Source organism: Montipora foliosa, chromosome 10 (genome assembly GCF_036669935.1).
Source record: "Montipora foliosa isolate CH-2021 chromosome 10, ASM3666993v2, whole genome shotgun sequence".
Lineage (NCBI taxonomy): Eukaryota > Metazoa > Cnidaria > Anthozoa > Scleractinia > Acroporidae > Montipora > Montipora foliosa.
This window is the reverse complement of record NC_090878.1, coordinates 4,784,362-4,809,562: the sequence shown is the minus strand read 5'-3', so window position 1 is coordinate 4,809,562 and position 25,201 is coordinate 4,784,362. Positions and strand designations below refer to the sequence as shown.

At 38.7% G+C, this 25,201-nt stretch overlaps 3 protein-coding genes across 8 annotated transcripts in view; 1 reads left to right on the top strand and 2 right to left on the bottom strand.

The window, feature by feature from the left end:
- LOC137973044 (general transcription factor 3C polypeptide 3-like) overlaps positions 1 to 16,892 on the bottom strand; it is a 79,249-nt gene extending 62,357 nt beyond the window's left edge. For 4 of the 6 annotated variants that reach the window (XR_011117149.1, XR_011117150.1, XR_011117148.1 and 1 more), the window contains exons 1-14: positions 16,572 to 16,878; positions 15,756 to 16,166; positions 13,677 to 13,753; positions 13,223 to 13,340; positions 12,614 to 12,723; positions 11,455 to 11,514; positions 10,131 to 10,218; positions 8,803 to 8,861; positions 7,870 to 8,106; positions 7,390 to 7,474; positions 5,604 to 5,665; positions 3,854 to 4,031; positions 3,305 to 3,426; positions 1,413 to 1,542 (exon numbers count right to left, since the gene is read on the bottom strand). Coding sequence is in view for 3 of the 6 variants with exons in the window: in XM_068819763.1 (XP_068675864.1) it covers positions 1,413 to 1,542; positions 3,305 to 3,426; positions 3,854 to 4,031; positions 5,604 to 5,665; positions 7,390 to 7,474; positions 7,870 to 8,106; positions 8,803 to 8,861; positions 10,131 to 10,218; positions 11,455 to 11,514; positions 12,614 to 12,723; positions 13,223 to 13,340; positions 13,677 to 13,753; positions 15,756 to 16,166; positions 16,572 to 16,788 (1,954 nt within the window). In the remaining 3 variants the exon portion in view is untranslated. Of the gene's footprint in view, positions 1 to 1,412; positions 1,543 to 3,304; positions 3,427 to 3,853; positions 4,032 to 5,603; positions 5,666 to 7,389; positions 7,475 to 7,869; positions 8,107 to 8,802; positions 8,862 to 10,130; positions 10,219 to 11,454; positions 11,515 to 12,613; positions 12,724 to 13,222; positions 13,341 to 13,676; positions 13,754 to 15,755; positions 16,167 to 16,571 lie in introns of all 6 variants that reach the window. The other 2 variants (XM_068819761.1, XM_068819762.1) reach the window with 2 other exon arrangements.
- Positions 16,893 to 16,947: 55 nt separating this feature from the next.
- On the top strand, positions 16,948 to 23,299 carry LOC137973259 (probable splicing factor, arginine/serine-rich 6). Its single transcript, XM_068820033.1, has 4 exons — positions 16,948 to 17,410; positions 20,433 to 20,495; positions 21,351 to 21,467; positions 21,935 to 23,299. Exons 1-4 carry the CDS (start codon positions 17,025 to 17,027, stop codon positions 22,113 to 22,115), a joined length of 747 nt encoding a protein of 248 aa, XP_068676134.1. The 5' UTR covers positions 16,948 to 17,024; the 3' UTR covers positions 22,116 to 23,299.
- Positions 23,300 to 23,769: 470 nt separating this feature from the next.
- The window catches only part of LOC137974239 (E3 ubiquitin-protein ligase TRIM71-like), a 6,405-nt gene continuing 4,973 nt past the window's right edge, over positions 23,770 to 25,201 (bottom strand). The window contains exons 4-5 of the mRNA XM_068821111.1: positions 24,552 to 25,201; positions 23,770 to 24,236 (exon numbers count right to left, since the gene is read on the bottom strand). The exon at positions 24,552 to 25,201 is cut by the window's right edge and continues 105 nt beyond it. Of these exons, the coding sequence (XP_068677212.1) occupies positions 23,920 to 24,236; positions 24,552 to 25,201 (967 nt within the window). The 3' untranslated portion in view covers positions 23,770 to 23,919. The remainder of the gene's footprint in view (positions 24,237 to 24,551) is intronic.

Here is a 25,201-nt window from a genome sequence, read left to right as displayed (position 1 = left end):
CATCTTAGAAGCGCCGTCACAAGCTCAGAGGCAAGATTGGACATAAAAGCAAGGGAATGTAGAGGACGTGAGAGAATGATAAAACTCTTTAAATTTTCTCCCCAAACAAGCACACAATTCATGCCAATTTTATTCCTGTGATGTTGATACACACTTTTCATTCCAACCGACTTGTAGGCTCGATTTCCAGCCGTTTTGGGAGCCCGCGTTCCTTGCCCCACACCACGTTCGTTGGGAGGAGGATGATACCGGACTCCCAAAACGGCTGGAAATCGAGCCTAAACGACTTGGGGTTATAACGAAGTTATTACAATAACGGGAAATAATATTTTTAAGCGTTTATCAACATTGCAGGAATAAAATTGGCATGAACAGTGTGGTTGTTTGGGAAGAAAATTAATATTATTTTGTCAGGTTTTCACGTCCTCTATACAATCTTAAAATTAGTCCATTCACGTCGTTAGGGAGCTTACGCAAGAACGACGACGACGACTACGAGAACGCCACAAAACAATGGTTTTTAATGAACAAAAACAATAGCTCTGCACGTGCGTTTTGCCTTTTGGTTTTGCCTTTTCTTTGCGGTCCTCGTCCTGACAACGGCGTGAATTGACCAGATTTCAGGTTGTGTAGGACAACCATACCGTTCATGCCAATTTTATTCCCGCAATGTTGATACACACTTTCCATTCCGAACGACTTGGGGTTATAACGAAATGATTACAATAACGGGAAATAATATTCTGAGACGACGTTCTCGTTGGCGGTGGCGTCGTCCTTGCGTAAGCGCCCTAGTTGTCAGGACGAGGACGGCAAAGAAATGTACCAAAATGCAAAGCGCACATGCAGGGCATGCAGAGCCTTTGTTTTTGTTAATTGCGTCCATTGTTTTGTCAGTGGCGTATTCGCAGCCGTCGTCGTTGTCCTATCGTAAGGCCACTGGCACGGGTTGTTCGAAACATGGTTAGCGCTAACCAGCGCAAAATACCATAGAAACCTATAGCTTTTGATACCTCTTACCCAACGGTTAGCGCTAACCAGGAGTCAAGCAACCGACCCTGGGGCCCGTTTCTCGAAAGTCCCGAAACTTTACGGGCCATTTTTGGGTGTTGCAATTCCCTTTGTATCTCAACAACGTTGTTACCTTGAAAACATGTCAAAAGATCGGTTTTCCAAAACAAACGGTTGCCAGTTTCACAAATGGCTTTCCGGGCCCGAAAAGTTTTCGGGACTTTCGAGAAACGGACCCCTGGTCATTAAGGTGTCGTACATGAAATAACCGCACAGTATGACACAGAACTCCCAAATGATGTCAATGCATTTTCATCGGAATAGGGCTAAATGTGGGGGATTCCATTTCTTACCTCATATCCTTTGAAGTAAATACATTAAAGAAAAATGAAATAACTAACCGGCGAGCCCTTTGCTATCATATACATCCATGAGAAACAATTTAAACAGCTCCATGCCAGCCTCCATAAATTCCTCCGAGCGATTTTGCGAATGCAGTAAGGCGCATTTATGGAAGAGAAGTCTAAATTCCTGTAAAACAAGGCACGGAAAAATATGACTCGTAAAAGTCTTTTACAAGGAACTATGTGGCTTTCGTAAAAGCTGTGGCAAATCCAACAGTTCTTGCGAAATAATGAAAGTTATTTTCTCAGTACCACTGCGCTTAATTCAACTGGCGTTCATCTGAAAGAAGGCCCCGAAAGGAACAACCCTGATGCGCGACCATTTGCGCGTGTACGAAGATTTGACTGAATTTTGCGATGATCAAGGATGGTACCGCATTCAGAAAACGAGAATCAAAGTTTATAGGGTAATATAACAAGCTTAACACTGAGAAGTTTGGACCGCGAGCCCTATCAAAAAGTCCAACACGGTTGCCACCCAAAATGTTCAGTTTTGTTTTGATACAGCACACATATCACAAAAGTATCATGGCGGTTTACAATTCTTTCTCTAGGGTGAGATCGGACGTCAGCTTGTAAAGGCGCCTCTGCCCGCCGTGATCTCATTCACTCAACCCACGCACGTATGTGAAAGGAGGACAGACCACAACACCGGGGGTGTTGGTCCAGTGGAACCCACTCGTATGGTCAAAACTCATGGCCATCCCTCAAACTGACATTTCCCTTTTTATTCAACCTAGACGACGTACAATCTACCTCAAAGAAACAATGATTTTAAACATGCAGAGAAGATTCAGAACAGGCGAGGCAGAGAGGAGAACCCGGATCGATGGCTTCTCGTTACAGCGTTCAAAGGAACATAAACGTTTTACATCCTAAGGTGGAGACATCAGTGACGTCACTGCTGTTATTCACTACTTGCACAATCCCATAATACACCTCTATTACCCATAGTTTGCAATTTCTCCTGGGACATGAAAATGTCCCGAGCAAAGTCGAAAACAATGCCAATGCAGATTTTTTTTTTTTTTTTTTTTTTGGGGGGGGGGGGGGGGGGGGTAAAAGAGGTGTATTATGGGATTTGTGCAAGTAGTGAATTAAATTAAAGTGCCCACCAGAGACTTGGTTTGCATCCACGTGATGAGACAACCATGTTGATGTACAAAACAATAGAAAATGGCCCCACAAGTTTTGCATAATAATAGAGTCAAATTCCCAAAAGACATTTTACTACATTGTTCTGTACACCAACATGGCCGCCGTGACGTCAGATGAAAACGCTCTATTCTTGGTTTTCATCCACGCGATGAGACGGCCATGTTGGTGTACAAAACAATAGAAAATGGCCTCACAAGTTTTTACATAATAAATAGAGTCAAATTCCCAAAAGACATTTTAATGCATTGTTCTGTGCACCAACATGGCTGCCGTGACGTCAGATACAAACCATCAATAGACCTTTTTGCAGATACAGCGGCCATTTTAATTTCTATTGTTTCGAAAAACATTATTGGATGCCCAGGGGGCAAATTAATATGTATTTGCCCCCTGGGCATCCCATAATGGCTATTGAAAACAATAGAAATCAAAATGGCCGCTGTATCGGTAAAAAGGTCTACTGAAGGAGATGATTTTGGGCAAAGACGGAAACCAGAAGAGAACCTTGTGCATGCGATTGTCTCCGATATTGAAAAGACCCTTAACGATATTAAATGAGGTAGAGTAAAGACAATTAAGTTATAAAGGAAAACAGTTCACTTCCGATGTCATAGGCCACTTAAGATCTGTATTGGCTGCCGAAGCAATGAGTTCTTTTGTTCCAGTGGTTGGCACAACTGAATGACAACGTTTGTAAACAACTATCTTTCCAACTTAGATCAGTGACCTACCCGAGGCTGAACTGTACTTTTTTCCGTGTGATCTGTGTCTGATTCCTCTGTGTAAACAGAGCTTGTGTCTATTGCTGCATCATTTTCGGAAGCATCCCCAGTATTTTCTGAACACCTAGGGTCTGAAAATAGTTAATTTTGTTCGTTTTTGAAGTAAAGAAAGATGGCATTGGAATGTTTCTCATGAGATGATACGGAAAAACACTTTATACATTTCGCCCTATAATAACGTGAATCTCGTTACTTTTGAATCACGATGAAAAAAAGACTTCACGAAATGTTAGCCGAAGGGACAAAATAAACCATGCCTCTATGAAACAAAGGCTACGAGGTTGAATTGGGGCTGTCCACTTGGAACGATAGCTGAAGAGGGCAAGGTTCAACCTTCACATGATCAGGGAATTAGCTGTCTGAACGGAAAAGGAAATGCTATTCTATGTCTTCCCCGTCCTTCCGTTTGTTCCCATGCGGAAATCAACCGAAACTACGACCAAAGTAGCAACTGTGTAAACACACCCTGAACGTAGTCGAAACTATGATTCTACTCACCATCAAGTACCTCTAAAGCCTGGTTTGGTCTACCCAGTTGCTGATGCAAAGATGCTAAAATTAACCGTGCTTCCAGATGATTTGGAGCTAAATGGACAACTTGAGTGTACGCTGAGACCGCTTCTTCTAATCTTCCGTCGGAATGGAGACAATCACCCTTTCTGAGCCATATGCCAGCCTGAGGGTGGAGAATAAAATTATTTGACACAACAAAAAACGTTAGTTGAAAATAACCCTCTACGCAATAGTACTGAAATATTTTGGGAATATTCCATCTTGCTTGCGACGTAGAATCTTGTAGAAGTAACCAACCACTGTTTTGGAGTGTACGCCTTTGAGGTAAGTATGGAGAATGGGACCGTTGTATGCTGGTGCTTTTCTCAAAAAACTTTCAACGGAACTCAAGCAATAACGATGCCAGAGACAACCTGGCCTCGGTTGTTCAAAAGGTGGATAACATTATCCACCGGATAAATTACTATCCATCGGATAAACAATAGCAAGGCCCCAGTTGTTCAAAAGGTGGATAACGCTATCCACCGGATAACTGAATCACTATCCATTGGATAACGCAATTGATTTCGCTATTCCTTATCCAATGGGTAGTGATTTATCCGGAGGATAGCGCTATCCATCGTTTGAACAACTGGGGCCAGAGCGTCATCTCAAGATATAAAGCCGTGTTATGATAATCACTTCGGAACTATTCAAACCCTTTTACTATGACTGACAAAACTCTACCTGTGACCCAGGAATGAAGATGGTATGAGCGAAGCTAAAGTAAGGAGAGACTATGAAAAACTTATCCTTTTCTCTCAACTTTAATGTTAGCAATTTTACGTTGTTGTTTTAGAGCCTGGCCAAAACGGAAACGTTTGGCGTTTAAATAACATCAAACATTGTTTGGTGGCCAAACATTTTACCGTTTGTCAACCTTGTCTGGTGCTGTTTGATCGTGTTTGGTTGTGTTTGATAAAATTTGAAGACCATCAAACATTCGATCAAACAACTTAAAACATTTCTTTTGTTCTCGTGTTTCATGAGCGAGGTTCTGTTCGTTTGGCCAGCAGTATCAAACATGTTTGGCCCATGCATGCGTATCACGCTTGCTCAACTGCTTGTACCCATGAGTTTTTTTTTACGTATATTTGTGACCCATAGTTCTTTGACAATAAAGTTGACAGTTACTTGTGAAAATACATTGCTCGTGGTTAGTCTTACGAAGCTCGTTTCATCGCGACCAAGGGACTCGTCAGAGACCTTTCTGTTTTGCAAACTCGTTGGGCATCACGCTTAAAGTCAGGTTCGCTAACAAAATGATGACAGCAATCTCGCCTTATATTTCATAAGGATTCCAGACCGCACAAATTCACGAGTGAAAAAAATTTTCCCAACGAGTTTGCAAAATAGAAAGGTCTTTGATGAGTCCCTTGGTCGGAATGAAACGAGCGTCGTAAGACTATAACCACTAACAATATATTTCCATAGTTCTTTGCTTGTGGGATTTGATCTGAGTTAGATCAAACATGTTTCAACCCTTTGGCCAGTCACTTCAACATCAGCATGTTTGTCCAGGCCCTTACAGTGGACGGTGGAGAAATGTACTAAATGGTAAGAGGCACGTGCAGAGCGGGCAAATCTATTGTTTGATCCATTAAATATGTAGATTTTTGGCATTCTAATTGCATATTTATAGCTACTGACCAATATTTCTCTCTTTTCACAGAATGGGAACTGCAGCTAAACTCACCACGTTATATTTATTTGAGCCTAAAAGTATGTTGAGAATCGGCAAAGCTTCTTCATAGTCTCCTGTGTGAAAAGAATTAAAAAGTAACACAAGGACAATCATAGGGGAAGCAAGTAAGCTATCACGAATTCTGCAATCTGATTGGCTCAGGAATTCATTAAATGCCCACCCTGAACTCCCCTTCAACCAGTGTGTCTGGAGTCCCATTTATCGAAAGTCCCGATAACTTTTTGGACTGCCAACCACTTATTTTGATAGGTTGGTCTTTTAACATGTTTTCAAGATAACAAAAAGCAAAATGACTGTGGAGTTTGATGACTTAAAATCTCTCCGTTCATACATTAAGATACAGAGAGAATTGTCACACCCGAAAAAGGCCAGAAAGGTTTCGGGACATTTTCGAGAAACGGGACACAGGTTTGGATTCACAGACAAGGCGACCATTGATTTGTGGCCTGAGATGTTTTCCTCTTTTCCGCGAGAGTTTTCTCCAGGTAATTCGATTTTCTTCTCTCATACAAAAAAAAAACCATTTTATTTGATCCTCTTTAATTTGAATTTACTTCAATTACCGTAGCCTTTCCAACAAGTTGAGTCCTTGCAATCTGCTTCAGACTTCAATAAAAGTGATATAAAATTATTTATCGACGGAAAAATGGAGTACAGAAAAGCCGGTGTTCCGTTCTTTTAAAAAAAAATCAACCAGTGGTCGAATGAAATCGAACCGATGAAGCACACAAGGATATCAGCTTGTATATGAATAACAGTCGTAAAAGACTTTTCCAGTTCTAAAATGTTACCCTTCTGGTAACCGGATACTCTCATCCTCTTAACATACTTAGGTGTTCGATTAATTAGTCTCTGTTTAAGTAACTTTTTTTCAGTTTTCATGTGTCTCCTTTCAATGCTATCGAACATTAGTCTCTATAGTCTGGCAAAATTTTAATGGAGCCACTCTGGTTTGGAGAAATATAGATCGTATTCATAAATGGCGGCCAATAAATTCTTGCATTTTGTCCATCCAAACGAGGCTAGTTGGTCTTCTTAGAACATAGCCTGCATGCATGCTTTTCCGTGGAAAATGGCACGCGGTCGAAATATACGGACTTGGTTGCTGAAAGTAGTATCCAAGCCCCTATATTTCGACCACGCGCCATTTCAACGGAAGAGCCTGCTGGCAGGCTACTTCGCACAATGACAAAGGAATAATTTATTAGCCGCAATTTGTGAATTCGGTCTACGGATGGGGCTTAAAAAGTTACAATTCAAAGACCCAACGTTTCGAGACTCCTGTCTAATCAGCGGTGATCCAAAGCTATAGCAAGATTCTTTTTATATGCTCACCAATATGGCGAAAACGAAAAAGGAGGCGCTAAGTAATTACTCAGTGCTTAGCGTCCTTAAACACGAAGACGCACTATAAAAGGGGGCTCTTCACTCACTGCTTTTGCTCGAATTCTTTTAAAGCACGACTGTTTAATTATCGAAGATGGTGATCAACAAACAGCAACACAAAGACGAAAGCCTGAAAAGATATTTCAAGAGCGAAACAAAAAAAAAGGGACTGGGGATGAAAAAACGGACACAAAGCCATAAGGGGCCTTTTTTCTTGAACAAATTATCACAGAGCTCTCGGTTGCGTCCACAGTTGATTGATAAATCCTTTGCATGTGCCTAAAGCACCACGCCTTTTATAGTGCATCTTCGTGTTTAAAAAGGTGCAAATCGGTGTCAAGTAAAAGATACAATCGGCTCACAATCCACGCCTTATGTATTCCATACCAACCATTTTCTGTATAGGCATCGGCAACATCAATGTACAGGTCGCCTACGTTGTCCACAGATTGCAAGAACAGTGGATAAAGTAAGTCCTGTGAAAATATATCAAAAGAATGAAAGTTGGAAAACGAAAAGAAATCAGCACCTTTCATAACCCTAAGGCCTCTAAAGTTCAAATTTAGATCCTTTTTTACAGCCGTCAAACGCATTTGCTGTGACAGTTAGCGGGCAATTTAACTTAGAAACCAGCAAAGTAGACGAAAATCAGCCAATCGCAACGCCGAATGTGACCCATTAACCAGTTTCCCTATGTACAGTGATTGATGGGAGACAAAAATGAAACCGTACATTGGAAACTGAGTACCCATGTTTATGAAAAAGCGCAGTAAAGAGGGGTGGGAAGGAACAGAATGCCTGTGAAAGTGTGCTAGGAAAAAAACTACTAAATCCCCCGCCTCCACAAAAACAAGCCTCATATCAGAGTTACCTTGATAGGATACAAATTGCGCAAGTATATGAGGCACACAACAATCTTGACTCGAAGATCAATGGGAAAGTCCTCTGGTAAAATTAACTTGGTTTTTGCTTCCTCGTTGTTTGACTGTGAATCAGTTAAGTCTGGCCGATGATTTGGACTCATTAGGAGCGAAAATGATGTCAAAGGTGACTCTTCAGAGCATCTTGATACCTCTTCTTTCTTCGCGTCACAGTGCTTAAGAATGACCTGCGATGCGCCAAAATCTAAATTAATACAACCAGTCAAATAAAAGAACCGCGGTGTAACTAACCCGAGTAATTGCAGAATATCTGGCCAATCGAAGCAACACCGACTACACGGCTACTTGGCCACTAACTGGCTACATGAGTGGGTGACTGAGCGAGCATGCTATCAACGCGCTTGCAAATGCGTAAACTGCGGCTACTTGGCCACGCGGCTACAGGGCTACGTGCTTACGCGGCTACGTGGCACCGCATCTTTGTGGCTGGCGGCTTTGTGAGTTTCCATTGTACTTCTCTCTCTTGCGTCGATCAGTGACGATGATCGCTATGGGATGCCTCACCATTTTTGACGGATTTAGAACGAGGTATACCCTGAGGTTTCTTGCCATTGTTTGAGCTTAGCCGTGTAGCCACATAGCTGCGTCGCCACCTACATGTAGCCTCGTAGCCACAGTTTGCGTGTTTGCGTGTTTGCGCATAACAGAGTAGCCATGTAGCCATGTTGGAGTGGCCGGGTATTCTACAGTTAAGCTGAAGCGGAGCCTGGAGTTGCTAGGAAAATGGGGCTGACGCTCAAAATATCATGTTTTGAATTTGTTTTTCCGGTGACCAAGCAGATAGACCCTATCAACCCAATCGAAACCAAATCTGCTGGAGTCGGGAACTAGAAGCCTGAGTAATACCAGATGTTAAGGGTTACCTGCAGAGCAGTTTCGTATGCCTTGGATGTCATATGAAGATCAGCAAGCATGTTGATGGCTGGCATAAATGAAAAAAATAAATACATAAAACGAATGAATAGGAAAAGAACAAGTGAGGAACAGTTGAGAGTGCTTAAAGTGCTACTGAAAAGAATCATTTCTTTTTTTCTTCAGATTTTGAAAGTGTGATTGCTTAACACTGGACTGGCAAAATTTTGATCTTTGATTTTTATCCAAAGGTTGTTTACTTTGAGTGCAAGGTAATTGGATTTCACAGTCCCCCATTATTCATGCTCCAAACTGACTGACTGGATTGGACCTAACAGGGTTGGATTTAGGGAAAAGCAACGTCATCTACTCACTAGCATAAAAATTTCAGCGTGTAAAAGCAGTCTGAAAGCCTGAAACTCCTGTGCTGCATATTAATTTAGTCATGAACACATGCATTGCATTCTTAAACTATTTAGTCTTTGATGTCATTTTCTCCTCAATCCAGCTCTCTCAAGATCGTCAAGTTAGTATTGGCGGATCATTATCTTTTTGGTTTTTAAGTGATGTCACAGCCGCCATGTTGGAGTCCCCAAACAATGCAACAGCGGGTACAGTGTATGTTGGAGTCCTGATCCAATCCTCTGGGAATTTGAACTGTATTCTTATGAGAACGTTTTCTTTTGTTTTTGTTGAAAAGCATATCTGTTGATCACGTAAGTGAAACCCAAGAGTAGCAAAATTCCAGTTAAAATACCCCGTAAATAGGTGTCATTTTGAAATCAAGGCTTTAAACTTAGGTCACTTACTATTTAGTTGACATAATTTTGAAATCCAAAGAAAAATAAAAATTGATTTTTTGGTCATAGTAGCACTTTAATTGGCAAGCAAATGTCGAATGAAAGTAGCCTACTTAGCCCTTTCCCTATTCATTCCTACACCAGCTCAATTGCAACATCTACTTTAAAAATCTCTAAACAAATGAGAGCTTTATTTTAGTGGTAATACTTATATTCCTTTTAACCCAGAATTTTTTATCCCAATGAGTGTTGTTTTACACATAATTATCCTTGCCATTTATACAAAGAAATTCAACAGTCAAAACTAAAATAATAGTGTTTTAGTAAATTCACCCAAACCATTGAAGTGTCACATTTTTTGTCTCTTTGGGATAATCTGTCAACCTTCCAAACCCAATTGATACCAAATTTAAGAACTTCATTCACCACCCATGCAGTAAAACAGTTTTTTAGTTCACATCTCGATACTTACAGTCAAACTAAGTGTACTTAAAAGCAGTTTGTCTTGGCTTTAAAAGCGAATTTTGCCCAGAACTAACCTTGGTTATTCACATGGTTAGGAAATTTAGAGAAAGCAGCATCCAGTATATTTGTAGCTTCTTTCAAGGATTTGTTTTCATGGTACAACTGAAAGAAAATACAGGCTCTTAGAAAAATAGAAAATCCTTTCTCTGTTAAATTTTTCATTAGATCCAAAAGGAACTTAACAGATAAATAATTATAACAGTTACAATGTACAAGGAGTGGTTTTCAATTGAGTGTCAAAAGTAATTAGCAAATTGCTTTGGTTTATAATTACTTCACTCAGTGATTGGTTCAAAGTTCTCGTGCCAATTTTTCAACCAATCAGAAGTGAAACCAAAACCAATCGTGGCTCGTGCGTGCAAATTTTCCCGCTCTTTGTGTCGGCTACTTGTAATTACTTAGAGTTTTGATTGGTTTACCGGATTGTCTCTGACCTTTTTGATTTGCCAAAGTAATTACTTTGGTTTTGGTTTTACGACACTCAATTGAAAACTGCTCTAGTACTTTACATGGAGACTAAACAGGTCAAGTAAGAAACATCACTCCTGTAAATTATTTAATGAGAAATGACACAGCACTGTTAGAACACACTTTAGTTAAGACCCCTGAAGAACAACGTAATTCCTAACTGCATGGTATTACAAGTTTATTATTGTTAGCAGATAATTATTATAAAAGATATTGAGGTTGAAAAAGGAAAAAAAGTTTAAAATAAAATTGGCCACATACTTTGTGAGTTTAGACCGTAACTTTAAAAAATCACAAAAAATGATGTAGCTGACTCCTCCTGTTAAAATGTGTTACAACCTCCTTAGTTATTATTATTTTTGGATTGCAGTGTTTTTCATTTGTGTCTTAGACTACTTAATGATGAATAATTTACTTTTAAAACTGTTTCGTGGTTTTGACCACCAAATAAGTAAGCAAGTGAAGCTATGATCCTCGCAGTTATGAACGCAATTTTAGCAATTGCATGGAGAAGCCTGAAAATTTCAGGACTTCAACCAGGTTTGAACCTGTGAACTTGCAATGCAGGTGTGACACTCTAACCAACTAGGCTATGAAGCCACTGATGTCGGTTAGAGTGTTGCACCGGCATCAAAAGGTCACGGGTTCAAACTCTATTGAAGTCCTGAATTTTTCAGGCTTATCCACGCAATTACTAAAATCGCATTTATAACTGCGAGAATGATAGCTTCACTTGATTTCATATTCGAAGTTCAATAATTACGGTATGTGATCCATTTCATATCATTAACACTTCAAAAAAGTAAGCAAAGCTCCTATGACACTGTATCTTTACCATCATGTAAAATAAAAATGTCTATATGTACATACCTTTGCCAACTCACACACAAGGTCAATGTACTTAGCTCCATCACCAGATGAAGACAAAGCCTACAAACCAAGGAGACTTATTACACAGGGTTTTGTTATCAGTTCCCTATTTCACTGAAGGAGAACATATAACACAACAATCAATGTCACAAAACAATGAACAATATCAGTATCAAACAGCTGATGGTGCAGGCTTAATAGAAAAAAAGGTCCCAGGAGTCAAATTTACTGTACTTGCGAGACTCTCTGATTTCAAGATCAGAAGCATTCCCTCTAGGCAGCAGGACACTTGTGAGAGTTACGATAAGAACTCTAAGATCTATGACAGTGAGGTCAACGAAAACATCATCTCAAAATACAACTTTGCAACATTGTACTATTTTTGTGATTAGTCCATCTTGTTCGCGTCATGCAACGTGGGTGAAGTATCCTAAAAATAAATTGGTATGAGGGGGTTTCAGAGTAAAAGTGGAGAATGCAGGATTCACATTTTGTATGCTGGCATTGTTATCAAAACCTCAAATTAGGTGACTTCACATTGTTGTTTTGCAGAGACCCCAAAAATATGTGCTAAAATGCATCCTAAACATGCAGCACTTTTAACTAATGATGTTGTTTTGGGTCATTGTTGTTGACAACCACATCATAGATCTTAAAGTCCCTAATATTAAACTTGGTTCAGATGTCAATAAATTATTATTCTCCCCATGAAATGGCGAGGGCCATGGATAAACAATTACTAAACAACTTCTTAAAACCAGCAATTATATTTAACGCAAAAGGTTGGTAAATACCAACTGCTGGATTAGGATGGAGAGCGAGTGAGACAATGAAAACAATTCTGATATATACATGTATATGAGGTTAGCGACATGAATTTAAATATGGTGGTAAAACTACAGTGTGCAATTACAACACTGAACAAAAGGCTAACACATGGAATAGAGACCGAGAACAAAGGGCAGAAACTAGGTATTGATTACAGCCAAAAGAAAGAACACCAACATGAAACCCCAAATAGTGGCATATTTGTGAAGACGTCAAGGGTGAATGGCTTTTAGTCATAAGGAGTTCACTGTTCAACATGTACTAACTCTTTAGTTATTCCTGAAGGACCCAGAATGATCTTGGGAAAAGTTATCTTCTTAATTGTTGTTACCTGGCATGCTTTTTCATAATATTCCAGTGCTTTCTTAGAGTTGTCCATTTGATAGCAGAGGGCAGCACAATCCCACAGAACAGCAACATTAGCTGGCTCCAACTTTAGAGCTATGAACAAGTTCAACAGAAAATGGTTGAACTCAGAATAGATTAAAGTGAAGGGCTGGATGTACAAAACACTTTTCCTTTGCAGTAGTTTCAGTAAGTACTGACAGCTGGCAAAAAGCCTCAGAGTCGGCTACTTCACTCAGAGAAGTTGGCAATTTTTCCCTAAAATTTAATGAATTAAGACAGATTCTTTCAAACCTAGGATTAAAAATCAATTTGACAATGTACATGTAACAGTCAGTTACTCCACTCAAAGCAGCCGGTAATTTCAAATTTTGTTGCAACACCTACTTTGTATTCCTTTATAAAGCCATAACTGTCAGTGTTTACTTTCCATAAAGAGCTGTAGCAGGTCATAAATCAAAATTCAGGGCAAAAAATGAAAGAAAAAAAAACTGTGTCACCCCTTTGAAGGTGGAAGGACAACAAGCTGTTGACAAATTTAGTTTGAATTTCAGAGTGAAACGCTTTATTAATTTAAAGATTAATGTACTGTTACCTTGATTATAACAAGTCATTGCTTGGTCATAATCATTCAGTTCAAGTGACATCATTGCAAGTTTTGCCCACTCATCTGCATCCCCAGACTTGCTCAGATAAGCAGCAATAAGGAAAAACTGGGAAAAAAGGTTTATTGTTAAAACTCAAAGCACCATACTTGAACAAAATTTAGGGGTTGAACAAAATTAATGGTTGGAACCAAAGAGTCATATAAAAACTTGATTAACCCATTGACTCCCAGGGGTTCCCCATTGACAAGTAAAATCGTCTGGCGTTAGACAATTTTGATTTTTCTTTGTCTAATATACAGTAAATTATCATAATCTGAAACAAACTAAGGAAAATCAAAGGCAAACCACAACATAATACAAGTACAACTGTATGAAAATAATGAGGGCTGCAAAGGTGATTGCTATGTTTCAGCGAGTGACAAATGATACGTCACAGAATACCTGAAGAGCCTTTGCTTTATCTTCCTGCTCCTCAAACATCATTCCCAAGGTCTGAAATGGCTCGGAACAATTTGGAACTAAAGGAATAATAACATTTACATGTATGTAGCCCTTATACATTACTGTGCTAAGTGCTTTACGATAGCTAAAAAAAGTAATAAAATACACATGAAGTTGAAAATGCTGAAGATGGCAAAACTACTATTTACAATGACGAACTCATTTTAAATTAATTTACTATACAAAAATGAAAAATAATTACAAGTCGTATGCTGTTTGGAAAGATACGTCTTCAGTTTAGATTTAAAATTGTTTATATTGCTGCTGTTAGGAATGTCTAACATTTGGTAGTTCATTCCATAGTCTAGGTGCCATTATAGAAAAGGCCTTTAACCAATATGTTATAATCTCATAGTCCTCAAGTTGAAATCACCACTTATCAGAAGCAGAACAGAGGCCATGCCTTCTGGGTACAAGGCAACAAAACAATCTTTTTAATATTTTATACGACATTAAATTCATCTTACAAAAATAAGTGAAATAAATTAAATTCATTTTAAAATAAGTAAGGATTTTATGCTCTTTATTTATGATACCATCAACATTTACATTTACACATTTTGAGACACTTGATATTGTTAAGCCTCCAGACCAGTGGGACAATAATTTGGTAAACTTGATAGGCAACTTCAAGTTGGCTTTCAAGGAGTTCTTGCAGCTCAATCAACAAAGGATGCCACCAGCATTATAGAGATAAAAGCTTTCAATCCTACCTAGGAGTTTGGGCCTGGTAATTGTTCAAAAGCAGATTAACGCTAATCCCAGATTAAAAACTAACTGAGGAGTTTATTTCTCTACTCCCAAATGCTGTTGAACGCTGATATTCGACAAAAATTTACATCAGCAGAAGTCAATCGTATACCCCATTCACACCAACAAGACATGTTTAATTAAACTTGGTTTAGCAAAATAAAAATAAGTCACAGAAAAGTGTAGGACTGGCTTTTCCATGAGATTCAGGTTTGTTTCAACACATGCTTTGACCAGTGCTAAATTCATAGTCGACAAAAGTCATTAAACATGATTTAAAAAGAAAACACTTTGAAACCGTGTTTAACTAAACATGTTTAAAACATGTTTAAGGTTTGGTGTGAATGGGGCATTAGAAAACAAAAATAAGCAGAGGAAACTTTCACCAAAAAGTTGAAAACATGAAACAAATGTTCACGCTAATCCTGGATTAAGTTAACCGCCTTTCGAACAACCAGGCCCTGATGGCTCAAACCAGTTTCAACAATTCTGAATGTCTTGTAAGAAGGAATTAAACTCTTTAACCAGTCCCCTGTTTCACTTTACCCATTGACACCTCAAACGCCATAAGATGTCCCCATTTGATGAGTAAAATTCTCTGTCGTTAGACAAAGTAAAATCTACTGGTATTAGACAGAGTAAAATCTCTTGAGTCTCACTCCCAGCAGTCACTGGGTAAACAGCATGTTCACTGGCTTTAAGTAAACTTTAGACCATGCACACGCAAACTCTTTCTTACAGTGACAAATTTTCATGTAAATGGCTTAAGACAAAATTAGCCAAAGAGGTATTTGAATGCAATTTTAAACTTCTGTACAATGTGCTTCATTGTACGAACAAGACAACTATGTTGAATTTTGATCATGGATGAGAATCACATATTGGCGTAATCAACAGTTTATTTACAGGTAGATTTAACAACCTGAATGCCATTTGAAATCAACCCTTTCAAGGCCTTAATTCAGTTATGCCAAAGTGTAAATTTACAGATGGTTCCACCGCTGATTTATTGAGCTTTTTAACAGGGCAAAGTACACTTTTGGTGTCCATGTCCCTCTCAATAGAGGTGTCTGCTGAATAGCTTGTTTGTCATTAATAACCTTTTCCCTGCTGAGATTAAAGAATTTAATTTAATAAGACAGTGTTTGTTAAATGAAGGGTATCCAATGAAGTTGGGGTCCACTTAACAAAGGTTCACCGTATTACAATAACTTACAAAATTAATGTACTTTTACATGTGCCTTGTAATGAACAAAGGTATTGACTCACCCTGTCTGATCAACTCCATACAAACTGCTTTGGCTTCTTCAATTTCTCCCCTAGCCCATAATATATTAGCACGGCCCATGGTTTGTTTTAACTTTGGTGGTAACTCGAACCGTTTGCGTCTCTTCGACTTGGTACGCCGCCTCTGAGTAGCTGGGATTTCTTGCATGAATTCATCAACACCTGTTCCCCCGTGCTTCTGAGCACTTTTTGCACCAGACCCTCGCAACAAGAGATCAGTCATTCTAATCGAAGGTTGGGACGTCTGTGCTGAATGTGAGTCACCAGGGTCCATGCTTGTGTCTTCAGTGGGCAGGGTCACCTGATCAATACTCTCTTGTGAAGAGGTATTTGTGACTGGCATTTCTGAGAGTGCATCAAAAACTGTATCTGGCACCAGAAAAGTGACCATGTCTGTACAAGAAAAATAATATAAGAAATCAAAATGATATTATTTTGTATTAAAATTATGAACTTACATCTGTCTGGTTGCACATTTCCAAGGCCAACCTTGTTCACTAATGGACCTCCTATAGTTAAGCAACTAGTTACTATTTAGTTAGTCCAACTTGTGATTTTGAAGATCAATGAGTTTATGTTATGTTGCAGAAAGCCTAGCAACAAATACCAAAAGCAGAAAGGCTAACTTCCAGTTATTTTAGCACCTATTTACATCTATTTTAACAATGAAACAAATGATAATAATGATATTGACAAAGATGATGATGATGATGATGATGATAATAATGATGATGATGATGATTGTGATGAACATAGGCATTGATAATTTGTAGATTAAATTCATGCACTTAAGCCTACCACCTGTGGTTTGTAGTTCTTCACTAACATCATCTTGTGCCTCTTGCGTGGCAAAGTCCCAATCTTGCTCGACCTCGTTGTCACCATCTTGCATCTCAACTTCATTTTCATCATCTTGCTCTTTATCAGCTGTCACTCCACCACTTTCAATCCACTCAGTAAAGCTTATCTCACCACGGACATACTTCATGAGAACACTAATCTGTTCATCCTCCATCTTGTTGTGATTTGAGAGACGAAACAGAAAAAATTACAAATTAAGTGCAAGAAACGAAGAGGTCAACGAAAAAGTAGTCCGCGTCCGCCATCTTTGGCCTGGATGCTAAGCATATCCGGGAATCTTGGTTAGAATCCCATGGCCTTGTGGGATACTTTACGGAACGTGCACGCTTTTCTTCGTTCTTAATTTCCGCGTTTTGTCTACAAGTATATGTACCTGCATCTTGCTGCCAAATGTCGAGAGTTTACGTGGGGAATCTGGGCAATAACGGCTCTAGAAGAGAGTTAGAACGTGAATTTGAACGATTTGGTCCTTTGCGCGACGTTTGGGTGGCCAGAAATCCGCCTGGATTTGCATTCGTTTTGTTCGAGGACTCGCGTGATGCAGAAGACGCTTGCCATGAAATGGACGGAAGATACGTTTGTGGGGAGAAAGTTCGCGTAGAAATGGCTCGGGGGGCAACGCGAGGTGGAAGAGGACAAAAGCACGGAATATCGGAGAAGTGTTATGAATGCGGAAGAGTCGGACATTATGCCCGGCAGTGCACTCGAAGGCCAGGCGGAGGCCGTGATCGTGATCGTGATCGCGACCGGGACCGAAGAAGACGCTCTCGAAGCCGGTAAGTCGGCCTTATGCATGCTATTATCTTTGTATGAGCTTATTTTCGTTAAGGGTTTGGTCTGTGATACATTTTACTAGTCGTTAAATCGTCAGCAGGGAGAACCGTTTGGTGTTTCACGATCTTGTTAGAAAATCGAGAAATACCATGATTTGAATTGTGGTCGAGATTAACTTCTGGGTTGGTTTTAATTTATCTAGCCATTTTAAGTAGCTAACAAATTTTACCCTCAAAAGAAACGACATAGTTCTGTTTGGGATCTATAAGTAACTAAAAATTGCTGGAGGAATTTCACATTCGTTGGTTTCAACTACAGTTCATGTAAAAGTTAACGGTTTCTGGATATAAAGACCAACGTTCATTTGCAAAACTCTGTGTATGCAAATGTATTTTTGCACCTGTCTTTTCAAAGTGGTTGCTTAGAAACAAGTGAGACAGCTGTTTTAGCTCATTGTTAGTGTAAATGATGTGTTGTGGGAGTTTTATTTTAAGTTGGAAATGTTATTGACTTCAGGGGTAGTTTGGTAAATATGGCAGTTCACAATGAAAAAATACAAATTCTGTATCTGACCTTTCTACAAATTTTAAACAAATTTTTAGAAAAATGAAAGACCAACCATGGCTTTTATCCTTATACATGTAGAAGGTGTTCTATCCCAAATATAGACAAGAATTTGTTGAAGTGAAAGCCAAGAAATGCATGCAGGAGGGTTTTCCAAAGATCTTTAAAGGACTGGACTTCTAAAAATTTCCCTTCAATCCAGAGTTGCTCACTGCTTCTTATTTTCTGTGCATTGTTTGAAAATGCACATGATGATATGAATTAACCACCATTTCATCAAATTCATGAAAGTTGGGGCAGAACATTGAAAAATTGAAACCATGGTATACATGCAAGAGAAACTTACTGTCAGTACAGTGATTTCCATTCACCGGTTTATGTCACTGTGGTGCTTAAGAACTCTAACACTGGGAAAATAATGAAATCAAAACAGCAGGAGTTTGTTTGAATCTTGGTAATTTTGGACTAACCCTTACCCTCCTAAGAGAGATATTTACATATTTTACTCGGTCTGATGCTAGACAATTTCAGAAGTGGAAGGGTTGACAATATTCCACTCAAAAAACTATGCCCCTTTGGATTTTAAATTCATACCACAATTAGTTGGCTGAATGGAAAGCACTTTTTTCATGCACAGTAATTTGCAATAAAGATAATGCTTATGTTGAGGAAAACTCTATTGAGACTAATAACGCAGAGTTTTTTTCCATGTATTAGGGAGTAATAAAATTGCGTCAGTTGTCAGTCAACTGGCATCGCCCACGCATCCGGAGGTGATTCTACCCACCCTGTGTGTCTGTGCTCTACTCTCCCCTGCTGCTTCTACGAGCGACATGCTTTCAACCATCCTCTGCAACTGCGAGCATTAGCTTTTTGCTTCTCTATCCACGAGCGTACAGGGTTAAGCAATTCACTTCCCTAGCGTTATCGATTTCTGCACACTACACAACGACTCTTCTGGTACTTGTGTCAGTGAGTAAGTACCACAGTAGCTTTTGTGTGATTCATGCATTTAATCTGCAGGGCATCCAAAATACCATTATATACCATCCCACAAAGTTGCCTTTACTAAGTGATAAAGGTGCACTTCCCAAGAGCAATTCTTTCTATTTGTAATTTGTTTGTCACTACAACTGTAAGTCGTTCTTATTAATTTGTTGGTTTGCTTTACTTCACTATGTTCTTAAAATACACCTGCATTTTTATTTAATACCATGGCACCTCTTAATGTCAGGGTTGGTTTTCTGTAAACTATCTCAGCTATCATGCACAACACTATTTTACAAAGGGAAAAAAACGACATCCACATTGCACGGTGGAGCCTTGATAAAGATATGTTGACAAAATCCTTACAGAGTGGAGAATATCTCGTAATCTTCAGTCCACTTAGAGTAACCATAACAGTCATGTCAGTAACATAACCCTTACGGAAAGTTGCCTGTTTTGTGACAAGAGCATGCTGAATCACAGATGTAATTGTAAATACATGTATGTAATAAACAAATGACATAAGCCCCAATAAAAGTTCAGTGGGCACTGGCTCATAAAAGTAATAAAGTGATTATTTTGTACTATACTAGCTTTATTTTGGCACTCAAGGATCTTTGTGCTTAAATTAGCTCTGTGGTCCATGTTGCTCAAAGTGCAAACCGGTTTAAATACACTGTACCATGATAGCATTTATATCACTTAATTAACCAACTGCTAAAAGTAAATGACATCTACAGATGTACAGTGTTGCAAAAACACAAACATAAAACAAGAAGTCTTGAACACAACTTTAAGATGTAAAAATTAATGCAAAGTTAATTTTTACTACATGTATGACTTTTGCATTATTCAGTGGGTGTAAAAATAATAATGATCAAATTTTAATGATACAATCAATCATGATCTATTCTTTCTTTTGCTACTCTTACAGAAAAGACTGTTACCCAGGAATTTTAAAAAATTTACTGAAACTTTTGAGTGTATGATAACATTCCATAATTTCAAAAATTGAAAATTTCTTTTGATCTGTTGTTGAGTCTCGAGTCTACATATATGATTATTGTAAAGTTAAATTACAGTAGTAGTTGTTTCTTTTGATGACTTGCAAATTTGATCAGTGAGATAAATATAAAAAAATGACTTGTCTGACATTTTTTTTTTAAAGACTGTCCAGATTGTAAGAAATAATGAAAGGCAAAATTATTTTGAGTTTAAGTTTTATTGATAGTTTTTTTTTTTTGATTTGGTACTTCACTATCCAAAGTTACAGCACACAGTACAGTAACAAGTGAAGTGTTTCTATTGATTAGTAAAAGTAATCTTAATGTCACTGCAAAATGTGTATTGTAAGTATCTTGGCACCATCAAAGAATGGTCCTTTTGTTTAGTTTTTGAGAGGTGCACTGTTTGTTTTTTTTCCTGTGCTTTGCTATTGCTGTTGTTGATCTGGGCTGTTTTAACTCTTTTCAGATCACGCTCACGTTCTCCAAGAAGAAGACGGAGCCGCAGCAAAAGCAAGAGTCAGTCACCAAGGTCTGGTTAATCTCCTGACTCACTCTAGCCGTAATAATTTACTATTACAGTCTACAGTCTCTCCCTCACCAAGGCTACATGGAAAGCCACCTAAATTTAGAACAAAAAAGTATTTCTCTAATTGGAATGAGGAGAGCTTTTCTTTCTATCAATTTATTTTTGTTCTTCATATTACTATGCTCTGAGCAACAAAGTTGCTTTTCCAACCACAATGCCTTGATTTGCTCATTGCATCAAACATTTAAAACTTCTGCTTCCAAATCCCCTCACAATGGTCAATTAATCCCTATCAACTCATTAAAGTTTGATACCAACATTTACCATCAATCAGAACCTGCATTATTAAGTACCCTAAAGTTTTAACTTTTTTTTATCATCCAACTGTATAAGTTATTGGACGGAAAATGATTACCAATATTCCACAATATTGTACAGTTAGTTATTGTACACTTGGATATTGTACAGTAGAGAACTTGTTTGACTAGTTTAGGTGCTGACATTTGCCCTGCATTTGTCACACAAATCTGTCACACATCATCAGTTTACAAATCACTTCAAGTTGATAAAAATTTAGCGCAAAAAAGTTGAATAGTAAATAGCTTATTGCTGTAGATGTTTTGGTATGTAGTATAGCTGAGTACATGTATTTCTACTCGTTGCTTGTATTTTGATTCGCCCTAGCAGGCTTCTCAAAATACTGCACAACTCCTTAAAATACGCAGCGATGCTACTCACCAAAACATCTAGTATGATTACATTAAACCTTGCAATAATATTGTCATGTAATAAACAGTGCCTAGCATTCTGTCACTCTCTTGTTATCCTAATGATGCATTATTTGGCACTGATGTGTAGGAGACGTTCAAGGTCAAATGAAGACAAAGGATCCAGGTCACGTTCTAAATCCCACAGTAAGAGTAAGAGTCGTTCACGTAGCCACAGTGGAAGCAGGGAAAGACCTAACAAAGAAAGGTAAGTCATGGAGTGACTTGACAAGACTATGAAACAAGTTACAGTACCACTCAAAAGTAAGTTACCAGGTCACATCAATTTTAACTGTGGTATTAGGTACATGTGTGTTGGCATTCTTTTCTGGGCAACAAACTGGCATTGAGAGTGTCAAGTGGGAACAAGAGTTCCACAAAAGAGGACTCGTGGGGGTTGATAGTAGAATGCTTGTACAATGTATGTCTTGAAATCTGTCTCTCCAGTATGGGTGGGATTAATCTAGACGCGTCGCTAGGAAAAGGTTTATCAACTGTGTGTTGCTTGATCTTGTAAAAGAAGAAAGGTTTATTGTTGTTGATGGTGAATGAGGGAAGAAGCTGGTCAACTGAGGAAGACACACCCTCTGGTACCTGATAGATAAATCAAATTAGTTAGTCCTCTTTGTCCCCAGTGGGACATAAGGCCAGAATTAATGCACTCTTTATTTTCAGAAGTGCAAGTCCAGACAAGAACCAAGAGAATGACAATGATAAGCCTCAAACTAAGGAAGAGCCAACTGCCATGGAAGAGAGTACTGATCAGGCTCGTGAAGGGGAAACAAAGTCACGCAGTCCTTCTCCTGCCCCAGTTGATGAAGAAAATCAGGCCAATATCGATGGTGCTGCTGAATAAAATGCATTTCATTCAGCTGACCCAGTTGATAATGGTCATATTATTATGAATAATATAGATTTCAGACTTTGATATACTTTTGAAGAGCACTTGCTTGTCTTAACTGAGCATTTGTTCTGTAAATTCATCCATAGCAACATTTTGGCCTTTGGTCCAATCGCATACATTAGGAATCTGTACATAACTTTGTAGTAGTTTTCTGTCGGTCTCTGCCTGCAAAAGGAATTGTTTACATTAACTTGATTGTAACTTAATAGCCCACTTTCGAGGTATGAAAATTCAGTCCTAAACAAAAGGCATCTCAAGGCTCTGGAATACACTCTTACAAATCCTTATATTTATTCCCTAGAGCTTAGAGATGATGTCTTTTGTTTCGGTCTGAATTTTAATATATCAAAATTGGTCTATTCCCAAGTATCTTATTTAAATAATTAATTATTGGCAACCCAAGGGATTTCTTCGTTTTGTTTATTGTGAGGGGCAAAGCCCAGGAGATTTAGGATCTTGTGGAATTTACTTATTCAATGAGAAAGTTTTTAGTGTGGCTGATTTTCAGCTCACTGTTTGCAGTTAGCACAAGTTGTGCTAAATGTTTTGTAGTGTGGGTAAATTGTTGATACTTTATGCAAAGCCACGAAGAATGTATTTTAGAGTAAAATACATGGTATCTGGTAGAGAATATCATTGGCTGATATATTTTATACTTTGGGTGGCAAACCCACCCCTCTCGTTTTTGTAGCTATGGATGTTAGCTTAATAATTATTATTTTCCTTCGTGAATCTTGCAGTGATTTGTGTCTGTTTTGTAATTGTGTCTGAGGAAGTAGCTGTTGTATTTATGGCTAATATCTGATTGACATAAAATACAGCATTATCAAATTTTACAGCATCAACAGGACTTTCAATAAGGATACTGGCTGACTTACATAACTAACGAGCTAATCTTATTACGGACTTAATTCACACATTGATGATAATGTACTGATAGAGTACGGAGTGAGCCCGTACAACCTATGCGCACACAGTAGACACTGCTCCCTCGTTCAGTCGCTCGCCTGACATTTGTGATTGTAGTAACATCGAGTTAAGAAGGCCTGCACTCAAGCTCGTGTTCCATTTTCATCAGAAGCTTTTTGTTGGTAATGGAGATCTTTTGAGAATAAACGACAGAAAATTTGGGCATACCCAATGAAGCGAGGTTTTGAATGGGAAAACGAAAAATACACGCTACTTGAGTAAATTCTTTAAATTGATTTGAGTATGCAATGCGCCTTCCACGAGCCAAATCCAAAGTTCTCTTCGGTTACACTAACATAGTCCCGCTATTATACATCAAATGGATTTTTAAAGAATATTGAACTTCTGGAGCGTTCCCATTTCAACCAATTTTCGTTATCTCAAGACGACAAAAAACACCCTCAGTTCTTGGTCGCAAACCAAGTATTCTCCATTTCTCCAAAGACATTTTTTTAGTTTGCAGAGTATGAAGGCTAAAACGACCATGGTGATCACGTGATACTGCTTTTTCAAATCTGGATGTAGCAATCTTCGAAAAGTACTGCTTTTACGTATGCCAGATACGCGCTTTTATTGTGCCTCCACGAGAAGCTTTTCAAAGGCCAGATATCTTTTCAATTCCAGACAGATCTGTGCAAAGATATCTGTAGTTTCTCACGTAACCGTGAATATGAACACTGAGCACGTGTATTAAAGTGTATTATGGGGAATTCGAAAATAGAGAATGGATAATGACTTATCCACTGGATACTGAAGTTATAAGGCCTTTGAACAAAATGGGCCGGGCCTAAAACACTTTAATTTGATTTGAAGAATCCGATATAATGATTCTTCCTATTCTATCGACTGCAACTCCAAGAGGATTACACAGACTGTCTCTTGCACACTCTGCTATAAGATGGCCGTCATCAGCTGCAAAGATCAGCAAACAATTTCTTATGCTGTCCACCATTACAATGTTGTCGTTCAAGTCAAGTGCAATAGCTTCCGCGGCAAATAAGCTATTACGTTCTTCAAGAGGAAGGTTGATCTTTCGAAGGAGATTGCCATCCTTGTTCAGCACTCTGAATCCAACATCCTTGGCAAGCGAGACTATAATTTCACCTAGAATTACAAACGGAAATAAAAATTGTTAAAAATATTCGGCATGAGTGTTTTATTTTGAAATCAGAAATATTTTCCCCCACTCATACGGCTGTCACTAAACCTATTGTTACGAAAACTACGAATATTCGCCAAGAACTAAAACCATAATCGAAAATGAATATTTTTATTCTTCTTGGTTCCTTTGTTAATGTTATTTAATTTCATACGTTCTGAAGTTTTTCCTCTGTGTTCACTTTACCCCTACCCCTGTTTTTTCCCGTTACTCATATTTCATTTGTTGCACGAAACCCCTAGGCACCAAAATGGCCTCACCTCTGTTGTTCGTAGAAATACCGTGGAGTCTTCCCTGAAGACCATCATTTTCGTCTAAACACTCTGCCTTGAAATGCGTCAAGTACTCTCCAGAACTGTCAAACGCATAGATTACGCTTCTTTCACAATCAGCAACATAGACACTGCCATCATTACTCGTAACCACATGACTGAACTTGCCACAGGTTTCCGCATCAATTGGAGTATTCAGCTTTTTTAAGAATTCCCCCTTTGAATTAAATACTTGAACTGAAGTTCCGTTGAAGTCACAAACAAACATCTCTCCTTCTTCGCTCACAGCAACACTTTGAGGACCATTTTGAAATTCTCCCTTGTTCTTTCCTTTCTTTCCAAAACCAAAATGAAATTCACCTGAAGCAGCAAACACTTGAACACGAAAATTATCTGTGTCGCACACAATGATTCTGTTGTCTTTGTCAACGGTTATTCCCCTTGCACCCTTAAGCTGCCCCGGTGCCTCCCCGGGACTTCCTATTATCAACTGCGGTTCGTTCATATCTTTGTAGTCGCGGGTCTCACAAGGAACAATCACGGCGAAGGGACTTCCCTTCATCGGGAAACCTCGGATGGTAACTTGAATTAGATGAGGGCCTGGTACCGACGGAGTGTAGCCAATGCTGTGTTTACCG